At 49.3% G+C, this 17333-nt stretch overlaps 2 protein-coding genes across 5 annotated transcripts in view; both read right to left on the bottom strand.

The window, feature by feature from the left end:
• The window catches only part of vps35l (VPS35 endosomal protein sorting factor like), a 16410-nt gene extending 5318 nt beyond the window's left edge, over nucleotides 1-11092 (bottom strand). The window contains exons 1-24 of one of the 3 annotated variants that reach the window (XM_061229553.1): nucleotides 11005-11092; nucleotides 10532-10631; nucleotides 9646-9828; nucleotides 8996-9118; nucleotides 8520-8544; nucleotides 8358-8434; nucleotides 7344-7472; nucleotides 6959-7043; nucleotides 6389-6445; nucleotides 5860-5956; nucleotides 5391-5438; nucleotides 5139-5232; nucleotides 4780-4980; nucleotides 4625-4671; nucleotides 4412-4523; nucleotides 3573-3689; nucleotides 3097-3150; nucleotides 2880-2960; nucleotides 2711-2773; nucleotides 2396-2481; nucleotides 1613-1693; nucleotides 1426-1489; nucleotides 1239-1337; nucleotides 791-868 (exon numbers count right to left, since the gene is read on the bottom strand). In XM_061229553.1, coding sequence (XP_061085537.1) covers nucleotides 791-868; nucleotides 1239-1337; nucleotides 1426-1489; nucleotides 1613-1693; nucleotides 2396-2481; nucleotides 2711-2773; nucleotides 2880-2960; nucleotides 3097-3150; nucleotides 3573-3689; nucleotides 4412-4523; nucleotides 4625-4671; nucleotides 4780-4980; nucleotides 5139-5232; nucleotides 5391-5438; nucleotides 5860-5956; nucleotides 6389-6445; nucleotides 6959-7043; nucleotides 7344-7472; nucleotides 8358-8434; nucleotides 8520-8544; nucleotides 8996-9118; nucleotides 9646-9828; nucleotides 10532-10631; nucleotides 11005-11021 — 2118 coding nt within the window. In that variant the 5' untranslated portion in view covers nucleotides 11022-11092. Of the gene's footprint in view, nucleotides 1-790; nucleotides 869-1238; nucleotides 1338-1425; nucleotides 1490-1612; nucleotides 1694-2395; nucleotides 2482-2710; nucleotides 2774-2879; nucleotides 2961-3096; nucleotides 3151-3572; nucleotides 3690-4411; nucleotides 4524-4624; nucleotides 4672-4779; nucleotides 4981-5138; nucleotides 5233-5390; nucleotides 5439-5859; nucleotides 5957-6388; nucleotides 6446-6958; nucleotides 7044-7343; nucleotides 7473-8357; nucleotides 8435-8519; nucleotides 8545-8995; nucleotides 9119-9645; nucleotides 9829-9942; nucleotides 10134-10507; nucleotides 10632-11004 lie in introns of those variants that run through there. The other 2 variants (XM_061229543.1, XM_061229559.1) reach the window with 2 other exon arrangements.
• A 1033-nt stretch (nucleotides 11093-12125) lies between these two features.
• knop1 (lysine-rich nucleolar protein 1) lies at nucleotides 12126-16812 on the bottom strand. 2 transcript variants are annotated; one of them, XM_061231407.1, is made up of 5 exons: nucleotides 16654-16812; nucleotides 14097-15878; nucleotides 13879-13938; nucleotides 13371-13439; nucleotides 12126-13251 (listed from the first exon to the last, which is right to left on the bottom strand). In XM_061231407.1, exons 2-5 carry the CDS (start codon nucleotides 15876-15878, stop codon nucleotides 12946-12948), a joined length of 2217 nt encoding a protein of 738 aa, XP_061087391.1. In that variant the 5' UTR covers nucleotides 16654-16812; the 3' UTR covers nucleotides 12126-12945. The 2 variants fall into 2 exon arrangements, with proteins under 2 accessions (XP_061087391.1, XP_061087392.1); XM_061231408.1 differs by lacking the exon at nucleotides 16654-16812 and adding an exon at nucleotides 16362-16499.
• Between the last annotated feature and the right edge of the window lie 521 nt (nucleotides 16813-17333).

The raw sequence follows: 17333 nt of genomic DNA on the forward strand, positions 1-17333 counted from the left end.
AGAGGGAGGGAGAGAGAGAGAGAGAGAGAGAGAGGGTGAATGAGTCTGAGAAAGGTCTGAACCAGCGATCCGCAGTGCTATGCTAACGGGGGCAGCCTGTGCCCTAGTGGTTAAGTTAAGCTGCATGACTGGGGACCTGGAAGGTTGGCAGTTCAAGCCCCAGTGTGGCCACAGTAAGATCTGTGCAGTTGTTGGGCCCTCAAGCAAGGCCCCTAACCCCATATTGTTCTGGGGGGGGGGGGGGTTTCCCCTGCTTAGACTAATCAACTGTAAGTCGTTTTGGACAAAAGCATCAGCAAAATAACTGTAATGTAATGTAATGCAACTTGGAACACATTAAGCTTCAGGGAATGACATCATAATGTCTGCTCGACTCCCTGTTTCTCCCAACTCATGCTGAGGGGGCGGGCTTCATAAACCACACCTGTGGGGGCAGCAACCATGTTCATTCAATCACTGGCACATGAGCCAATGAGGGTGGAGCGACAATATTTAATGGATCACAGGCAACACAAACCAGTGAAACGACTGCGTTCCACAGCGACCTCAGTGAGACACACACACACACAGACACACACACACACACGGACTCCTGCCCCACAGAGACACACACACACACACACACACAGACACACACACACACACACACACACACACACACACACACACAGACACACACGGACTCCAGCCCCACAGTGAGACACACACACACACACACACACACACACACACACACACACACACACAAGCCCGTTTTAGGCCTGCACCCCCACCCCCCTGGAGGACTGACCCTGACGAAGGCGGCCGTCTTCCGCGAGTGGCTGCCCCTCATCACCCGCCGCGTCTCCATGGCGAGCTGGTTCACCGTCTGAGCCCAAGAGAGGTCATTACACACGCTAGCGCAGAGCAATGAGCACAGCAGCAGAACGCGCTGAGGGGGGTGGGTGGGGCAGTAGAACACGCTGAGGGGGGTGGGTGGGGCAGTACAACGCGCTGAGGGGGGTGGGTGGGGCAGTAGAACGCGCTGAGGGGGGTGGGGGGGCAGCGGAACGCGCTGAGGGGGGTGGGTGGGGCAGTAGAACGCGCTGAGGGGGGTGGGGGGGCAGCGGAACGCGCTGAGGGGGGTGGGTGGGGCAGTAGAACACGCTGAGGGGGGTGGGGGGGCAGCGGAACGCGCTGAGGGGGGTGGGTGGGGCAGTAGAAAGCGCTGAGGGGGGTGGGGGGGCGGCAGAACGTACGTGGATGAGCTGCACCATCACGGGCTCCAGGTTACAGAAGGTCGCCCGCGCCTCGACACAGAAGCTCAGCTGCTGCTCAAAGTCCCGCCCAAAGGACACCTGCAGGGGAGGTCAGAGGTCACCGCAACCGGAGGGACACACCTGATTGGCTCAGAGACATGGGGAGGGGGGGGGGCGGGTGACTCACCATACGGATGAAACCGTTTATCAGCAAGGCCAGAGACCTCTTCTCATCATCCAGAGTCAGAGCACTGAGAGAGAGAGAGAGAGAGAGAGAGAGAGAGAGAGAGAGCAAGGTTAGACACACACACACATACAAACACAAACATGGTCACACACACTACCATTCCACACACACGCTCAAACACACTCACTTGACTGAGTCGTGCATGGTCTTGCAGACATGCAGCAGAGCGTTCAGGATGACTGGGTCACGCGTGGGCTCCTGCTGGTACCTTAGAGTGAACACACACACACACACACACAATCTAGCAAACAATATGCAGGATAAACATATCCTCCTCCATATACAGCAACTGCCTGTAATGGAGGAGACAGACAGACACACACAAACGAACAGACACACGGACAGACAGACACACAAACGTATGGACAGACAGACACAGACAGACAGACAGACAGACAGACAGACACACACGGACAGACAGAAACACAAACGTATGGACAGACAGACACAGACAGACAGACAGACAGACAGACAGACACACACGGACAGACAGACACACAAACGTATGGACAGACAGACACTCACACACACACACGGACAGACAGACACACAAACGTATAGACAGACAGACAGACACACACACACAAGGACAGACACACACACACACACGGACAGACAGACAGACACACAAACGTATGGACAGACAGACAGACAGACAGACACACACACACACAAGGACAGACACACACACAAGGACAGACACACACACACACACACACACACACACACAAGGACAGACAGACACACACACACACAAGGACAGACAAACAGACACACACACACACACACAAGGACACACACACACACACAAGGACAGACAGACAGACAGACACACAGACACACAGACACACACACACACACACACACACACACACACACACACACACACACACACAGGGGCCGGGCGTACTTGATGAAGACCTCCATGATGGATCGGCACACCTCCACTCTGACGCTGTCCTTCTGGAACATGTCCAGGAACGGGAGGAAGCGCTCCTGAGGGGGGGGACGGAGCCCGGGGTCACACCAGGGTCACACGCCTGGGTCACACAGTCACGCTCTCTGGGGCTTCACCAGGGTGGGCCCCCCAGCCCCCAGACTTGACAAACAATGACTATAAACAGTGCATTTGGACAGTTTTTGGGGGGTGGCCCTTACCACCCCCCACCAGGCCGGAGCGTGAGAGAGCGTGTGGTGAGAGAAGGCCTCAGGACTCGTCACTCACCATGGAGAAGAGCATGGAGAAGTCGTGGAAGTAGGTGAGCACTTTCCGTATGACCGACTGCAGCTGCAGCACAAACAGGGAGGGAGGGGGGGGGGTGTCATCATCATTTCCCACAATCCCCCTCATATCCCCACAATCCCCCTCCCACTGAACGCTCTCGCCGGGGTACCTGCGGGTAGGCGTCCTCGAAGGCGCGGTCAGGGGTCATGTGCTTGATGATGTCGGAGAGCACGGTGTTCACCTCACGCTTCTGAGAGAGAGACAGGAGGAGAGAGGAACAGTCACACCGGAGAGAGGTGCCCCGTCACACATACACACGCGCACACACACACACACCAGTGTCATAAGTATTAAAAATGATTACTCCCTGCTCCTGGAACACTCACTGTGAAATGGCGGCAGGTGAACTCCACCCAGATCTCAGCACAGCTGATATAGTCCTGCAGAGAGACAGGCAGGGCTTAGACTGAGTTTCTGTGGACACACAGCTCTTATTGTGGTTTTGTGGTTGTGGATGGGGTTTAGACTGTGGTTGTGGTTTTGTGGTTAGGGGTTGTGGTTGTGGTTTTGTGGTTATGGTGTGGTTCAGGTTGTGGTTGGGGGTTGTGGTTATGGTGTGGTTCAGGTTGTGGTTTTGTGGTTGTGGATGGGGTTTCGGTTGTGGTTGTGGTTTTGTGGTTATGGTGTGGTTCAGGTTGTGGTTTTGTGGTTGTGGATGGGGTTTAGATTGTGGTTGTGGTTATGGTTATGGTGTGGTTGTGGTTATGGTGTGGTTCAGGTTGTGGTTTTGTGGTTATGGTGTGGTTCAGGTTGTGGTTGTGGTTGTGGTTATGGTGTGGTTGTGGTTGGGGGCTCTCTGTACCTGGGGGCTGCGCACTTTGGTGATGACCCTCCAGGCCTCGTTGAGGATGGGCAGCCTCTCACTCTCTGGGGGGTCCGCACAGGCCAGACTGCGGCCCAGAGACCCAAACAACAGGTGCTGAGAGAGGGAGGGAGAGAGAGAGAGGGGGGAGGGAGGGAGGGAGGGAGGGAGGGAGAGAGAGAGAGAGAGGGGGAGAGGGAGGGAGGGAGAGGGACAGAGAGGGAGGGAGGGAGGGAGGGAGAGGGGCAGAGAGAGGGGGGAGGGAGAGAGAGAGGGGGAGGGAGGGAGGGAGGGAGAGGGGCAGAGAGAGAGGGAGGGAGGGAGAGGGGCAGAGAGAGAGGGTAAATATTGTCCAGAAAGTAAACTGTCACTGGAATGTCTGAGCCCCTTCTAACCAGAGGGCCCTGAAGCTTGATTGGCAGCAGGACAGGGCTCCATATTCAGAGAAAGGTGTTTATTTAAAATGTTAACTTGTTACCCTCAGCACTTTGTACAGTTAAAATGTTATCAGGAGCTTATTCAACCGTACATGTCTGACTGCAAAGTCACCTTGGATAAGTGATGTTTGCAGGTCAAATGACGTAAAATACAAACACAACTTTAGGAGAGGGAGTTTACTCATGTGACTAACCGTATCGCTGGGAAAGTCTGTCAGTCCAGCCCAACAGTTTAAAATTATAGACAGAGAGAGAGAGAGAGAGAGAGAGAGAGACCAATAGCGACAGAGAGAGAGAGAGAGAGAAAGAGAGATAGCGAGCGAGAGAAAGAGAGATAGGGAGAGAGATGGTGAGAGAGAGAGATGGCGAGAGAGGATGAGTGACGCAGCGGTGACCTCTGACCTTGGGGAAGCCCGCCTCGTCGCAGTCCTTGATCATGCTGATGAAGTCTGTGGCCCTCGTCGCCACAAACTCCGCCCGGAACGCCCACATCACTGAGTTCAGCAGCAAAGCACTGTGGGAAGACACACCACCCACATCCCCTCCAGGTTACCGTGAGACCGACCACCCACATCCCCTTCAAAAAGGCTCCCCCTGGTGGACTGGAGGACTCACTTGTTCCCTATCTGCTTGCAGCGCTCCATCATCTCTGTCAACAGGGCCTACAGAGACAATGCACAGAGGTCAGAGGAGAGTGTGTATGTGTGTGTGTGTGTGTGTGTGTGTGTGTGTGAGGGTATGAGTATGTGTGTGAGTGTGTGTGTGGTCACCTCTGGCGCTCTGTAGGACACACACTGCAGGGTCCAGTTTATGGCAGGGGAGTACAGGGTGAGGTACACAGGCACCTCCACCCTCTGCAGCACCAGCTGGTTCTGAACACTGTCCCCGTGGATCTGCCGAAAGGAGCCCAGCAGGTCGAAGAAGTTCTTATTCAGGCTGTCCTTCAGCTGTGGGGCCACCTCCATCCCCACCTGGAGAGAGAGAGGGAGAGTGTGAGAGAGGTGGAGGGAAAAGAGAAGAAGAGTGAGAGAGAGAGAGAGAGAGAGAGAGAGGATGGGTGAGAGAGGTAGAAAGGAAGAGAGAGAGGAGGCGTGGGTGCTGATGGACACGATGGAGAGTCCAGACTCACTCTGCAGAGGTACGCTCGAGCGTAAACGCCCACCAGGGGGTCCCCGATACCCCGAATCATCGCCGTGAGCCGAGGGAGAGTCTCCTGGATCCCCCTGAGACAGCAGAGGAGAGAAAGTTTCATTTCAGTTCAGTTCAGTTCATCTCCTGCTTTTCACAGAAGACACGAACAAGCAACGGTGTCAACAGAAATGACAGCAACATTGTGAGACATTTGAAACGTTCGTTAAAGGACCGGGACAGAGATACTCACGTCTTGGAGAGGAAGCGGTTGCACTTAAGGATTGCGGCCTCCACATATCTGTGCTTGTGGTCAAGGAAAATGCCCCGAACGGGGTTACACCTGAACCACTCCTGGTCCATTACAACATGCCTGTAAATATGAGTCTCTCCGTGTGAGACGTCCACATCAGAAGACATGTACTGCAGATACTGTAGTTCCTCAGTTTATTATCTTATTCCCTGGCCTATTTACCATGTACTAGACTCAATGTATGTCTGTACAACTGATTCCTTCTGAACTGTATCTTATCCAACTTGTCCTGTGGTTTGTTCCATGACCTTGGTATGCACTTTTTGTATGTCGCGAGGTCTGTCAGTGTGTGTGTGTGTGTATAGTGTGTGAGGGTATATGTGTGTGTGTGTATGTGTGTGTGTGTTTGTGTGTGTGTGTGTGTGAGTGTTTGTGTGTGTGAGTGTGTGCAGCAGGCAGTAAAGGATACAGTCGGGGAATGAGCTCTCTGATGGAGGCGATCTTAAAGAACCAGTTGAGGCAGGTCTCCTTGGCCGTGTCGTTCACGTCGTCCACGGAGAAGGAGTCTGTGGGGCGATAGGACACCAGTTCCAGTCATGTACCTTAGCCACGAGGCTACAGGCTGCCCCAGTCATGTACCTTAGCCACTAGGCTACAGGCTGCCCCAGTCATGTACCTTAGCCACTAGGCTACAGGCTGTCCCAGTCATGTACCTTAGCCACTAGGCTACAGGCTGTCCCAGTCCTGTACCTTAGCCACTAGGCTACAGGCTGTCCCAGTCATGTACCTTAGCCACTAGGCTACAGGCTGTCCCAGTCATGTACCTTAACCACTAGGCTACAGGCTGTCCCAGTCATGTACCTTAACCACTAGGCTACAGGCTGTCCCAGTCATGTACCTTAACCACTAGGCTACAGGCTGTCCCAGTCATGTACCTTAGCCACTAGGCTCCAGGCCGCCCCTAGAGGATGTAAAGGATGACCTGGACGTGACCTTACCTGGCAGGAGCCGGGAGTCGGAGCACATGGACCAGATCCGCTCGTACACCAGGCGCCCTGTTCACACCCAGAAACACACAACTTAGACACAGCAGTCAAACACACAGCCAGATACCACCCCACAGAACACACACACACACACACACACAGCCAGATATCCCACAAGAGAACACACACACACGCACACACACACAGCCAGATATCCCACCAGAGAACACACACACACACACACACACACACACAGACACACACAGACACACACAGCCAGATAACACACACACACACACACACACACACACACACAGCCAGATATCCCACAGGAGCACACACACATACACACAGACACACAGACACACACACACAGCCAGATATCCCACCAGAGAACACACACACACACACACACACACACACACACACACACACACACAGACACACACAGCCAGATAACACACACACACAGACACACACAGCCAGATATCCCACAGGAGCACACACACATACACACAGACACACAGACACACACACAGCCAGATATCCCACAGGAGCACACAGAGGCCTCCCCACACTCACCAAATGTGTCCAGGATGTCTGTGATGAGGACAAACTTGCTGGGGTAGAACTGAATCACGGCTGTGTCGGACAGCAGCTTGGAGCACTGGGATATGAACACACACACACACACACACACACACACACACACACAGGAATGTATCAGCATGAGTCTTAGAGTAAAAGCAGGAAGGGTATACTCGTATCAGGATTACAGACCAAATTCTGTTCCATCTCATTTACTGCATTTTCCCCAGCCCAAGTTCAATACAAAATACTTTACTGTGGTCTAATTTATGAGTGACACACTGCTTACAGCTTATTAGCCAACTGAGCCCCCCATGGGTAATGGGGTCCAATCCTGTTATAGAGATAGAGGATGTTGAATATTTCCACACACACACACCTGGATGACGATCTTCAGCGCTTTGACCTTCTGGTCGGAGGCCCAGGCCTCCTTCAGTGACTGGTTGAGCTCCTCTATGCGGTTCACGTAGTCCTGCTGGGACAGGTTCAGCATCTCCCTCTGAGAGCCCTGTTCCACACACACACACACACACACACACACACACACGCAATAAATTACGCAAGTATAACATTACCTACAGTGTCATTCACTGTGCAAGAACACACTTGTAATAACTGCATACTTATAGATGACAATTATCATGCGTAATCATACGTTTATACAACGGAGAGATCCGGCCAATTGTCTCTATTGGTCACTTTGCGTTCCAGCAGTGCCAATATCCATGATATATGCACGGCTAAATGGAATGATCACATTTTTTAATATGACTCAACGTTTGTAGATCACCGTTATCCACTTTGTAACCGAAATTAACCTAACGTTATCATAATTTCTAGGCCGCTAGTAGCCTACCAAAAGTAAAACAAAATGAGCAGAAACGAAAAAAATAAAACTAAGGCAACATCCTCCGATCGAAATACCAGCAAGACCACCAAACCACTACGAAGCAAATGATTACTCATGACGACGCTATGAGTTAAATAACTGCACATTATCTGGCAGTGTCCAGATAAACGTCTACAAATGACTTGCGTGCCAGTGCCGTCAGGTATAACCAGCAAGCTAGCTAACGTTGGTGCAGTGGGGATACATTATTGCTAGTAGCTAACGTTTGTACCGTTTCTTAGCAAGTGGAGCGAGGATACATTATTGCTAGCTAACGTTAACGTTGCTTAGCAACCAATCAACTGCAGTTCAGTGGAAGAATAAATTTACCATAAAATATAGTTCATTTAAAGTTTGTCTTGTCTTTCTTTCGTGAAAATTTGAAAGATAAATGTGCACCCCGCTAGCTGTGCGAATAATATCCACGATATGCCACGGGTTCTCGTTCCATAACGCCTAAATGTACAGCCGGAACACAGACTTAAAATCGGGGGACAGGCCCACCTCTTCCAGGTCGTCCAGCTCCTCCAGACGGGTGCGGACCTTCTCAGACACGGCTGATCCAGGGCTGGGAGCCTTGCCTGAAACACAGTCAGAGTGTGAGCACAGAGCACTCTGGAGCTGTTAATCATGCTGAAAGTATAGCGACGTCAGGAAAGTACTTACCTTTATCTGAGCCCATGAACAGGTTCTGAGAAAGACAGAAAAAGAGAGGAACGGTCATTATTAAGTCATCAATGTATTCATATGAGAATCCAGCACAGATAATGTACAAAGCACAAAATAACATGCTTCCTATCTGTATTCAGAGGCTGTTTGAAATTAGCGAGAGCCAGTATGAATTTAGGGGAGTGGGCATGTTTTAAAAAAACAAAGGTAAGGACAAATATAAAAAATAGATGTACATCTGTGAAAGGGGTTAACTTGTGGAATATTTGTGACAAGGAATTTAAATTCTGTAGTACAACTTTTAAACACCCTTTTTTTGTTGCAAATTTAACATTTAAAAAAAAGTATGTATGCGAGTGTGTGTATGCGCGCGTCTGCCTGTCTGTATGTGTCTCTCCTGCTCTGTATGTGTGTGTGTGTTTGTTTGGTCTCCCTGTATTGAACACCCATTCTATGCGATGTTTGATACTAACAATCGACAGCTTCTCTGTGGTGGTGAACCTGGCCAATATCTCTCCCCTCTTGGCAGACCAGGGTTCGAAGTCCAAGCCCACGGCTCCCTCTTCCTCCTTCTCCTTCCTCTTCCTCCCCAGCTCCTGAACAAGGACAGAATCACAGAAGAAGAGAGAGGCAGAGTCACCCACAAACTCAGCTCGACTGTCAATCATGTCCAAACTCAGTCCCTGATGTCAATCATGTCCAAACTCAGTGAGATCCTTCAAGTCACCTTTACATTATATTAGTTATTTAACTGACACTTTTACCCCAAGCGACTTACAGTTACAGTTGATAAGACTAAGCAGGGGACAACCTCCCCTGGAGTAATGTGGGGTTAAGGGCCTTGCTCAAGGGCCCAACAGCTGCACAGCTGATCTTACTGTGGCTACATCAGGGCTTGAACCAGGCAGTCACATACCTTAGCCACTGAGAGGTGTGTCAGCTCACTCTAACAGAGGACAACGGCAGTGTCACCATGGACACCGCCAGAAACATTTACATTTACCACTTCATCACCAAGGTCATCATCATCATCATGCTGCTAACATTACTGTCATTCCCAGAATTCCAAACGATGAACCGAGCAATTGTTTTAGTCGCCTAATCCAATTTCCGCTGCGCTCACCCCAGAGCCGGCTGCGTGCGAGAGGGCGGGGGCCTCGCTGGCGGAGGCAGCGGCGAAGAGCGACAGGGGGTCCGTCCCGTCCAGCATGGAGCTCAGCGGGTCTGGCGCGGCCGAGCTGGAGGAGGAGGAGGACGAGGAAGTGCTGCCTTTGCGTCCGCCTCGCCGCGACTTTGACTCTGTCACCTAGGGGGGATGTTCATGAACGCAAAATGTGTGCGTTACACAGGAACAATGGCACGGTTTCCTCCAATAGTCTTTGCGTTGCTTACACAGTTGAATGACAGTGGCATTACATACTATGTGGAGTAGCTTATTTGGACGTGGGCATGGAATTCATTCCTGATGTGTTGACAGATTAGCATTTCTCAAGTTCGGTCCTTATGAAGGAATTTAAACATGTGCTCAGCAACGTAATTAAGAGCCTGTTGAATCGCCTTAGTCTAATTTAATCAGCTAACAAATGGGTTACCCTTTTTATGTAATTGTTTGCAATATAGTACAATAAGCACAACGTGAACATAAGACTTCTATTCTTTGTGGCATAATGTGGCTCAAGAGGGTAAATAATCCCCCTAAACATGAAAAACAACTAATTAAGAAAGATTAAGAGCTTGTTAAAATTCTGGGATTGCAATTGTGGTTGGGAAGAAACCCAGCATATGCAGCTCTTTTCACTTCTGTCCATGTTCCAGGATTGTACGGGTTCCGGATTTTATTCAGTGCAATTGTGCAGCTAACTCAGCTGCCGTTTAGTGACGCAGTCTCCTGGTCTAGTAAAATTCTGCAGAAAACAGCCCGAATAGATTTGAGTTCAGCTCAATTTGGCTCACTGTGAACTTCAAGTGGGCGATTGAATAGTTACATCAGTGTGGGCATCGGCACTCACGGTGATGGGCTTAAGCGGGTGGTAGTCACCGAACTCCACGGGCACGGATTCAAGGCGACAGACTTGGAGTTCCGCCTCATAGTTTCGTACACGAGAGTACCTAGTAAAGCAACGAAACAACAGCTGCTTGTCAAGCAAAATGAATAGGATTGCAGGCCACAGATGCAAACCTGAGAACTGGTTTATTGAGTAATTAGCCACCGATCTTCAAACACTGCTACTGCAAATACATTATTTTCACAATACGGACAGAAAACGAATGGCAAATACAGCTTTGATCCATTTTCGTGCAGGCTAGTTAACTAGCTTTGCAATACAATGATCGATTATTCATTTGCCAAGTACCATACGCTTTTCGATACAATAGCCATGCAAAATCAACCATCTGCGCTAGCTGTCATACGTTCTTCCTTCATTAAATCGTCTAAAAACGAAGAAATGCTACCGTTTTATTTAGGAAAAAATGTAATTACCACTGGACGGTAGCCATTTTGCTTCTGTCATATGACTCCCCACCCCTTCTGTGGAGTGTTCCGCATTTGATGGCTCTTGGGTAATTGAGTTTTAAAAGATTAAGGCCGATATTATTTCGCACTTACGGTAATATTGTGCTTTTATACTATCTGCTGATAACATTCATAAATAAATCGTGATAGTATAACATACACCAATACAGACACGTATTGCGAGTCCATCACTTCCTAGTATAACATAATTTGGACGTTGAAAATATGCGTTGTACGATTATATTCAATGCATACACATTTTCATGTTTACATTTCACGTAATGTACAATTGTGTGTAATTGAATCAAGTGTATTCACGCGATTATAAATATAGGCTTGTTTTCATACCATGGCGGTTTATGCCAAGTAAGTGTCCTTCGTTGTCCTGAACAACTATAAAAAAAAAACTATCACGGTCGTGTGAAGTACAGTAATGTGTTGCCGCCTTGTGGCTTCAAAAGATATCACAATAACAAACAGAACGTGCAGACACGCGAATGTTTTACAAACCATTTTGCCCTCTAGTGACCATTGTCGTTATTGTTATTCTGCGTCGAAGGAGCAACTCGATTAAGGCATAAAAAAAAATCACCCACAATTTTGCTTCAGGAGAAGCCAAAAATGAAACATTCAATGTCTCAGAAATAAGTGAGAGCAATATATCTAGTCGTAGAAAGAGGCAAGCATTTAACCAGCATTCACAATTTGTCAGTTCATGATGCCAAAACAGACCAAGTGAATGTGAACTCATCTTTTTATATTCTGTGTACTCGTTGATACCAACAGTAGATTTTTAGAAGCAAAGCACCTCATGGACCTGACTTCTCTCCCACTCATAAGGTACGTCCCAATACAAAATAAAAAAACACACCCTCCTTTCCTCCACTTATCCCCCCCCATCCCATCCCATCCCATCCCCCCCCCCATCCCCCAGTATAGAAGTTGAGACATTTTTTTAGTATCCACTTACTCACTCTTAGTAGGGTGAAGATTCTCCATTGTCCTTTGCACCAATGACACTGTGTGTGTCCTTGTTTTGCCATTTGGATTCGGTTATACATTTTAAATTCAAAACACATTCTGAGCAGTTTCTGCAAAAACACCTTTATTACAAAGCGTTTCAGGACATATTCAATGAGGCAGGATACAACCTCTCCACAATCCACACTCCTAAATGTACAGATCAAAGAACTGTGTTATTGCTCTTTATTGATTTTTTTCCAAGTAGCTTGATGATCTGTTGGTAGAGCTTTACATTCATGATTTTCCCATTCAACCAAACTGCCATCTTATACGCAAGCAATACTCATACAGTATACTTTCAATTAGACTGGCCATGATACACAACAGTGTGGGACATTGTAGGGCATTTAGTTATCAATGGCCTCTCTATTTAGGGCAACAGCATACCGTACATACAAACACACACATCAATAAATTATCAACATGATGGAAAATTCACCGGGATTGTTCACCCAGTTCACACCATCCATCTACAATGAGCTTTTTCGCCCTTCTGGTGAATGGCTCTAATGGCAAATGCCATCAATGCAGGAGCTGCTCGATCAAGCGATTGAGGTATTTCTTGGGTGAACACTGCAGTTTCAAGGACCCATTCCCTCCAGCGGCAGCCAAACAAAAGGGTCCAACACTTTTGAAAGTCGGGAGCAGTGCACGAGGTGAGGTGGTCCCACTGGCCACGCCGAAAATGGCCCTGGAGTCCCTGCTTCTTGGCTGTGGAGAGTGGGCCCCTTGGCCAGTTGCCCGTGACTTGACTTTGCTCCGTCTCATATTCAACTCTACCGCACTCCGCTGAGGTGGCAGTGGCACAGATTCAGGTTCGATGAGCCCGTGTATCCGCCAGCCGCCCAGCGGGCTAGTCCGTTTACGCAGTCGACTTCCACCGCGTCAGTCGTCGAATCGGACAGAGCGGCGAGCGTCGACGTCGATGGCGAACTTCTTATTGGACGGCGGGGCGAAGCCCAGCCCCACCCCTTTGTGTTGGAAGTCCATCCTCCGCCCCTGGGCGCGGTCGAACTCGGCCAGGAGGCCCCTCTTCAGAACGTCCTGCCCCTCCCTCCCCAGCGCCATGTTGGGGCGACCGCCGCTCGACCCCGTTGGCGGGTTGCCCTTCTTGAACCCGCCCATCAGCCGCAGGAACTTCTGCTGTTGGCTGGTGTTGTCGAACTGGGCGGTGCTCCACTGGCCAAGACTCTTTGAGTTGGGTTTAAAAAAAAAAGAAAAGAAAAGAAAGATGGCAAAATCAGTTAAAACGTTAAAAACCAACTGAAGACAAATATGCGATACCCTTATAGGAGCAAACACGTACTTACCGGTGTACTGTCTGCGTCCTTGGGACGTGACTCATTGTCCACGTCCATCTGTAGGGCCTGTCTCCTTGCCTAAGGACAGCAGCACTCAAACATTATTACAGTCAGTTTTAATATGCATTCATACGGTTTGTGTGGAGAGAGAAACACCCGACGTGCTACAAGCCAGCTGAACACAGGAGGATCCAATAGGTGCTCTACAACCAGGTACAGATACAGCTGTCTGGGTAAGGGGTCTCATAACCGGTCCTGGTTGTAGAGAACATATTGGGATCCTCCTTTTTCTCATATAATCACAACGCAATCGTTTGTCTCATATTTTGACATATAATCGTTTGTCACATATAATCATACTGTTTGTGTGTTCTGGAGTCAATATTATAGCCAGGATGGTGCTGGTCGGCTATGAATGAAGGTGGATTGAGAAATTAATGACATCTGGGATTTGCAGATGATTAAAGTCGTGTTTGAGAAGAGGGATGACAGCAGTGAGCGTGTCAGCGATGTGTACCTGGTCAATCGTCACCTCATCCATGTTTCCCATTTTCTCAGAGACAAACACCACCTCCACCTGCGGGGGAAGCCAACAACACAGCCGGAGAGAAGCGGCTCACTCACTTGCTCACTCACTCACAGACTGGCGGCCATTTTGAAGGAAAGCAAAGTATGGAGAAACCATGGCAACAGAGGCATCTTATCAACAGAACGACATCAAATTCACTCACTCACCGCTTTCTCTTCCGGGTCACCTTTCACCAGGGTGATTTTCTTCTCCTCTTCCTCGCCCTGCTTTCTCCTCTTCCTCAATTTCCTTGTTTCCTCACCATCTTCCCCCTTTCCCTTCTTCTTACTATTCGTCTTCTTCTTCTGTGGTGTTTGGTCCTCCACAGTCTCCTCGGCCGCTCCTGCCCCGCCCTCCTCCTCCTCCTCAGACTGTCTCCTCCCATTGGCGGTCATTTTAATTTTATTTTTTTTCCCTTTCATCCCCTTCTTTCCCTCCGCCTCATCACCCACTTCCGTGACGCACTCCTCCTGCTTCTTGGTCTTCTTCTTCTTCTTGGTCTTCTCTGCGTTTGACGACTCTGTCCTCTCCTGCTCCTCCTTAATCTTGGGTGTGGCGGCTTGCTGTGTTCCAGTCTGTGCTGCACGGTCGACCAAATCTGCCTTTTTTTCCTTCTTCTTCTTCTTCTTTGGTTCGCCCTCAGGTTCCTGGCTGTTCAAAACTTCTGCCACAACCTCTTCCTCCACCGGAGTCTTCCTCTTCTCTCCCTTCGTCTTCTTCTTCTGTCCCTTCTTCTCCCTCTCCTCCTCCTCCTCCTCTTCTTTGTCCTGTCCTCCTTCCACGTCGGCCATGTTTGCGCCACTCTCCTCTTTAACCGTAATCGTCTCTTTCTCTTTTTTTATTTTCTTTTTCAGGGTCTTCACGCCACTCCCTGCCTCGTCTCCGCCGGCGGCCACAGCCTCGGGGGCCGGTCCCTTCTTCCTCTTCCTCTTCTTCTCCTCCGGCACCCCTTCCGTCTGGGCCGCTTTCTCGTTCTGTCCATCGCAGACACCGGCTGCCTTCTCTTTGCTCTTCTTCCCTCCTTTCTCCCGCTCCGCCCCGACCCCGGGGTCAACGTCTGCTCTCTCTTCCACGGAGACATCATTCCCTTTCTCCTTCTTTCTTTTCTTCTTGGAATGTTGTTTTTCCATCTCGCCGGCGCCCGTCTCACCGGCGATGGCTTCCGCTTCGACGCCCATTTCCGCAACGACGGGCTTCTCTCTCTTCTTCTTTTTCTTCTTCTCCTTCTCCTTCTCGTTCACCTCTTCGCCCGTTTCCTCCTCGTTCCCGCCGTCCTTTTTCCCCGCACTCTTTGTCCTCTTCCTCTTCTTCTTCGTCGTTGGAGCGCCCTCAACGGCGTTCTCCCGCGCCCCGGAACAGCCGCCGTCTTCCGGAACGTTCCCCGCCCGTCCCCCGTCGTCCGCTTCAGCCCCAGAGCTGTCCGCCGCCGGGGCCTTCCTCTTACTTTTCTTCTTCTTCTGCCTCTTCTCCTCCTCCTCCTCCGCTCTTTCCTCGTTCCTCATTGCCCCGTCACTCGACACCTTCTTCTGCCCGTCGCCTTTGCCTCCAGTTGTTTTCTTTACGTCTCCGACACGGAGAACGTCTTTGGACACGGGCTCCGGTTTCGCCCCGTCCGAATTCTTCTCACCCCCGGTCTTCTTCTTCTTGCTCTTCCCGTTCGTGACACCGGTGGGGTCCAGAGCCCCCTCACCTGACGTCTCCTCACCTGTGTGTTTCTTTTTCCTGCTCTTACTCACCTCGATGCACTCCTCCTCTTTCACAGCACTGACATCAACGCCGTTTGTGACATCATCAGCAGCTACTGCATTTCCATTACTCTCCTTCTTCTTCTTTACCTTTTTGCTCTTTGCTTGAGTGTCGGTCAGTCCTCCGACCTCAGGTAGAGACTTCCTTTTCTTCTTACCCCTCTTATCCTCGGTGGCCTCCATGCCAGGGTCTGCCTTCACCATCTGCAACACAGGTCACTACTGTTATCAGCAGCCATGACACTTTAGGGTGCAACATCACACATATTATGCGATTTGAATATTCTTAACCGAATGCTGATGTAGCTTAACGATCCTTACTGGTAACTGAAAGCAATGGAGTAGAACTGCGTCTAAAAAAAAATATGAAATTATAAAATAAATAAAAACCTACTCTTCAAAGGGTGAACAGGCATATACATATTAATAGTAAGTATGCGAGCAATCATCAGAAATATTCTATAAAGTGTGATGTGCGTATATGGACAATGAATTTCAGCGAAAAATCATTCAAATGAAATGAAGAGGTCATTTTACAGAGGCTAAGCCTTGTGCTCGCAAATACTGAACTAGCGACTAGCGAACAATGTCGCTAAGTGGGCAGGTTAATCCTGTCGTGCACACGCATGTCACAAACTCGGAATGTTTTAAAAACAAATAGTCTCGATGTCAGACATCTATAGTTACATTAAGAAACAGTTTTGTAGCTAGCCGTAGATTACGGGCGAAATGTATAAAGTAGTCGTCAAGTCTCCAGAGTTGCGAGAAGAAAGCAGATGTCTAAAGTCAAGGAGCGTATGAATGGAAGGAGCTATCTAGCTAACTAGCAAGGAATGTATCGACCAATGTGCATTTGCAACAAAGACTGTGTATATGATTGAGAGATAACCACTGAACACGATGACTGATCATTCAAGTTTACAGGTATAATATTGCACATTCAGTTCGATTTCATAAAATACAAATATATTTGACTCACTTTCAGATCCACGTGGAGACGCACACTGCACACTTCTTGGTAACCCGGAAACTAATTTAAGTAGACTTCCTTAACAACGGAAGGAGCGTCCGCTAGACAGCGGTTTGTCCACTCGTAGTTCTTCTCCGTGAGATGCGAAGCGTAGCCTGCGGGTTTGGGTTTGGGAGCGAAAGGTACTTGTAAAAACATCGTGCTCAAGGTAGTTAAATTAGATAGTTTAATATACACGTCCCACACATTCGTGCAGTGAGGATCACAGACGTGAACCAGTCGTTCGAAGAAGAACGGGGACTGAAACAATTTTGCGTAAATAGCAGTGCATTCTCAAATTGTGCATTATTTATATTTGCCTGTTTTCCTAGCTCACTACATGTTATATAATTTTGCGGACTGACACGGTAGTTCTTTAGTTGTAAATAATGCAGTAGGACACTAGAAGCATCGCCCCATGCACTATGCATGGGGAACATCTTTGCCACGTGGCTTAACTTCAAAGATCATCCCTGGGTTCACAGAAAGATGTACTTTTGTCTTAAGGGCAAAAAAAAAACAACAACAACAAAAAGTCAGACCACTAGTCTGTCACAAATGTCACCAGGGATTTGGGCCCTCATCTACCTGTTGTGCTTCACTATGTGTGTGTGTGTGTGTGTGTGGGGGGGGGGGGGGGTATGAGTGTG

This window comes from Conger conger, chromosome 2 (genome assembly GCF_963514075.1).
Source record: "Conger conger chromosome 2, fConCon1.1, whole genome shotgun sequence".
Classification (NCBI taxonomy): Eukaryota; Metazoa; Chordata; class Actinopteri; order Anguilliformes; family Congridae; genus Conger; species Conger conger.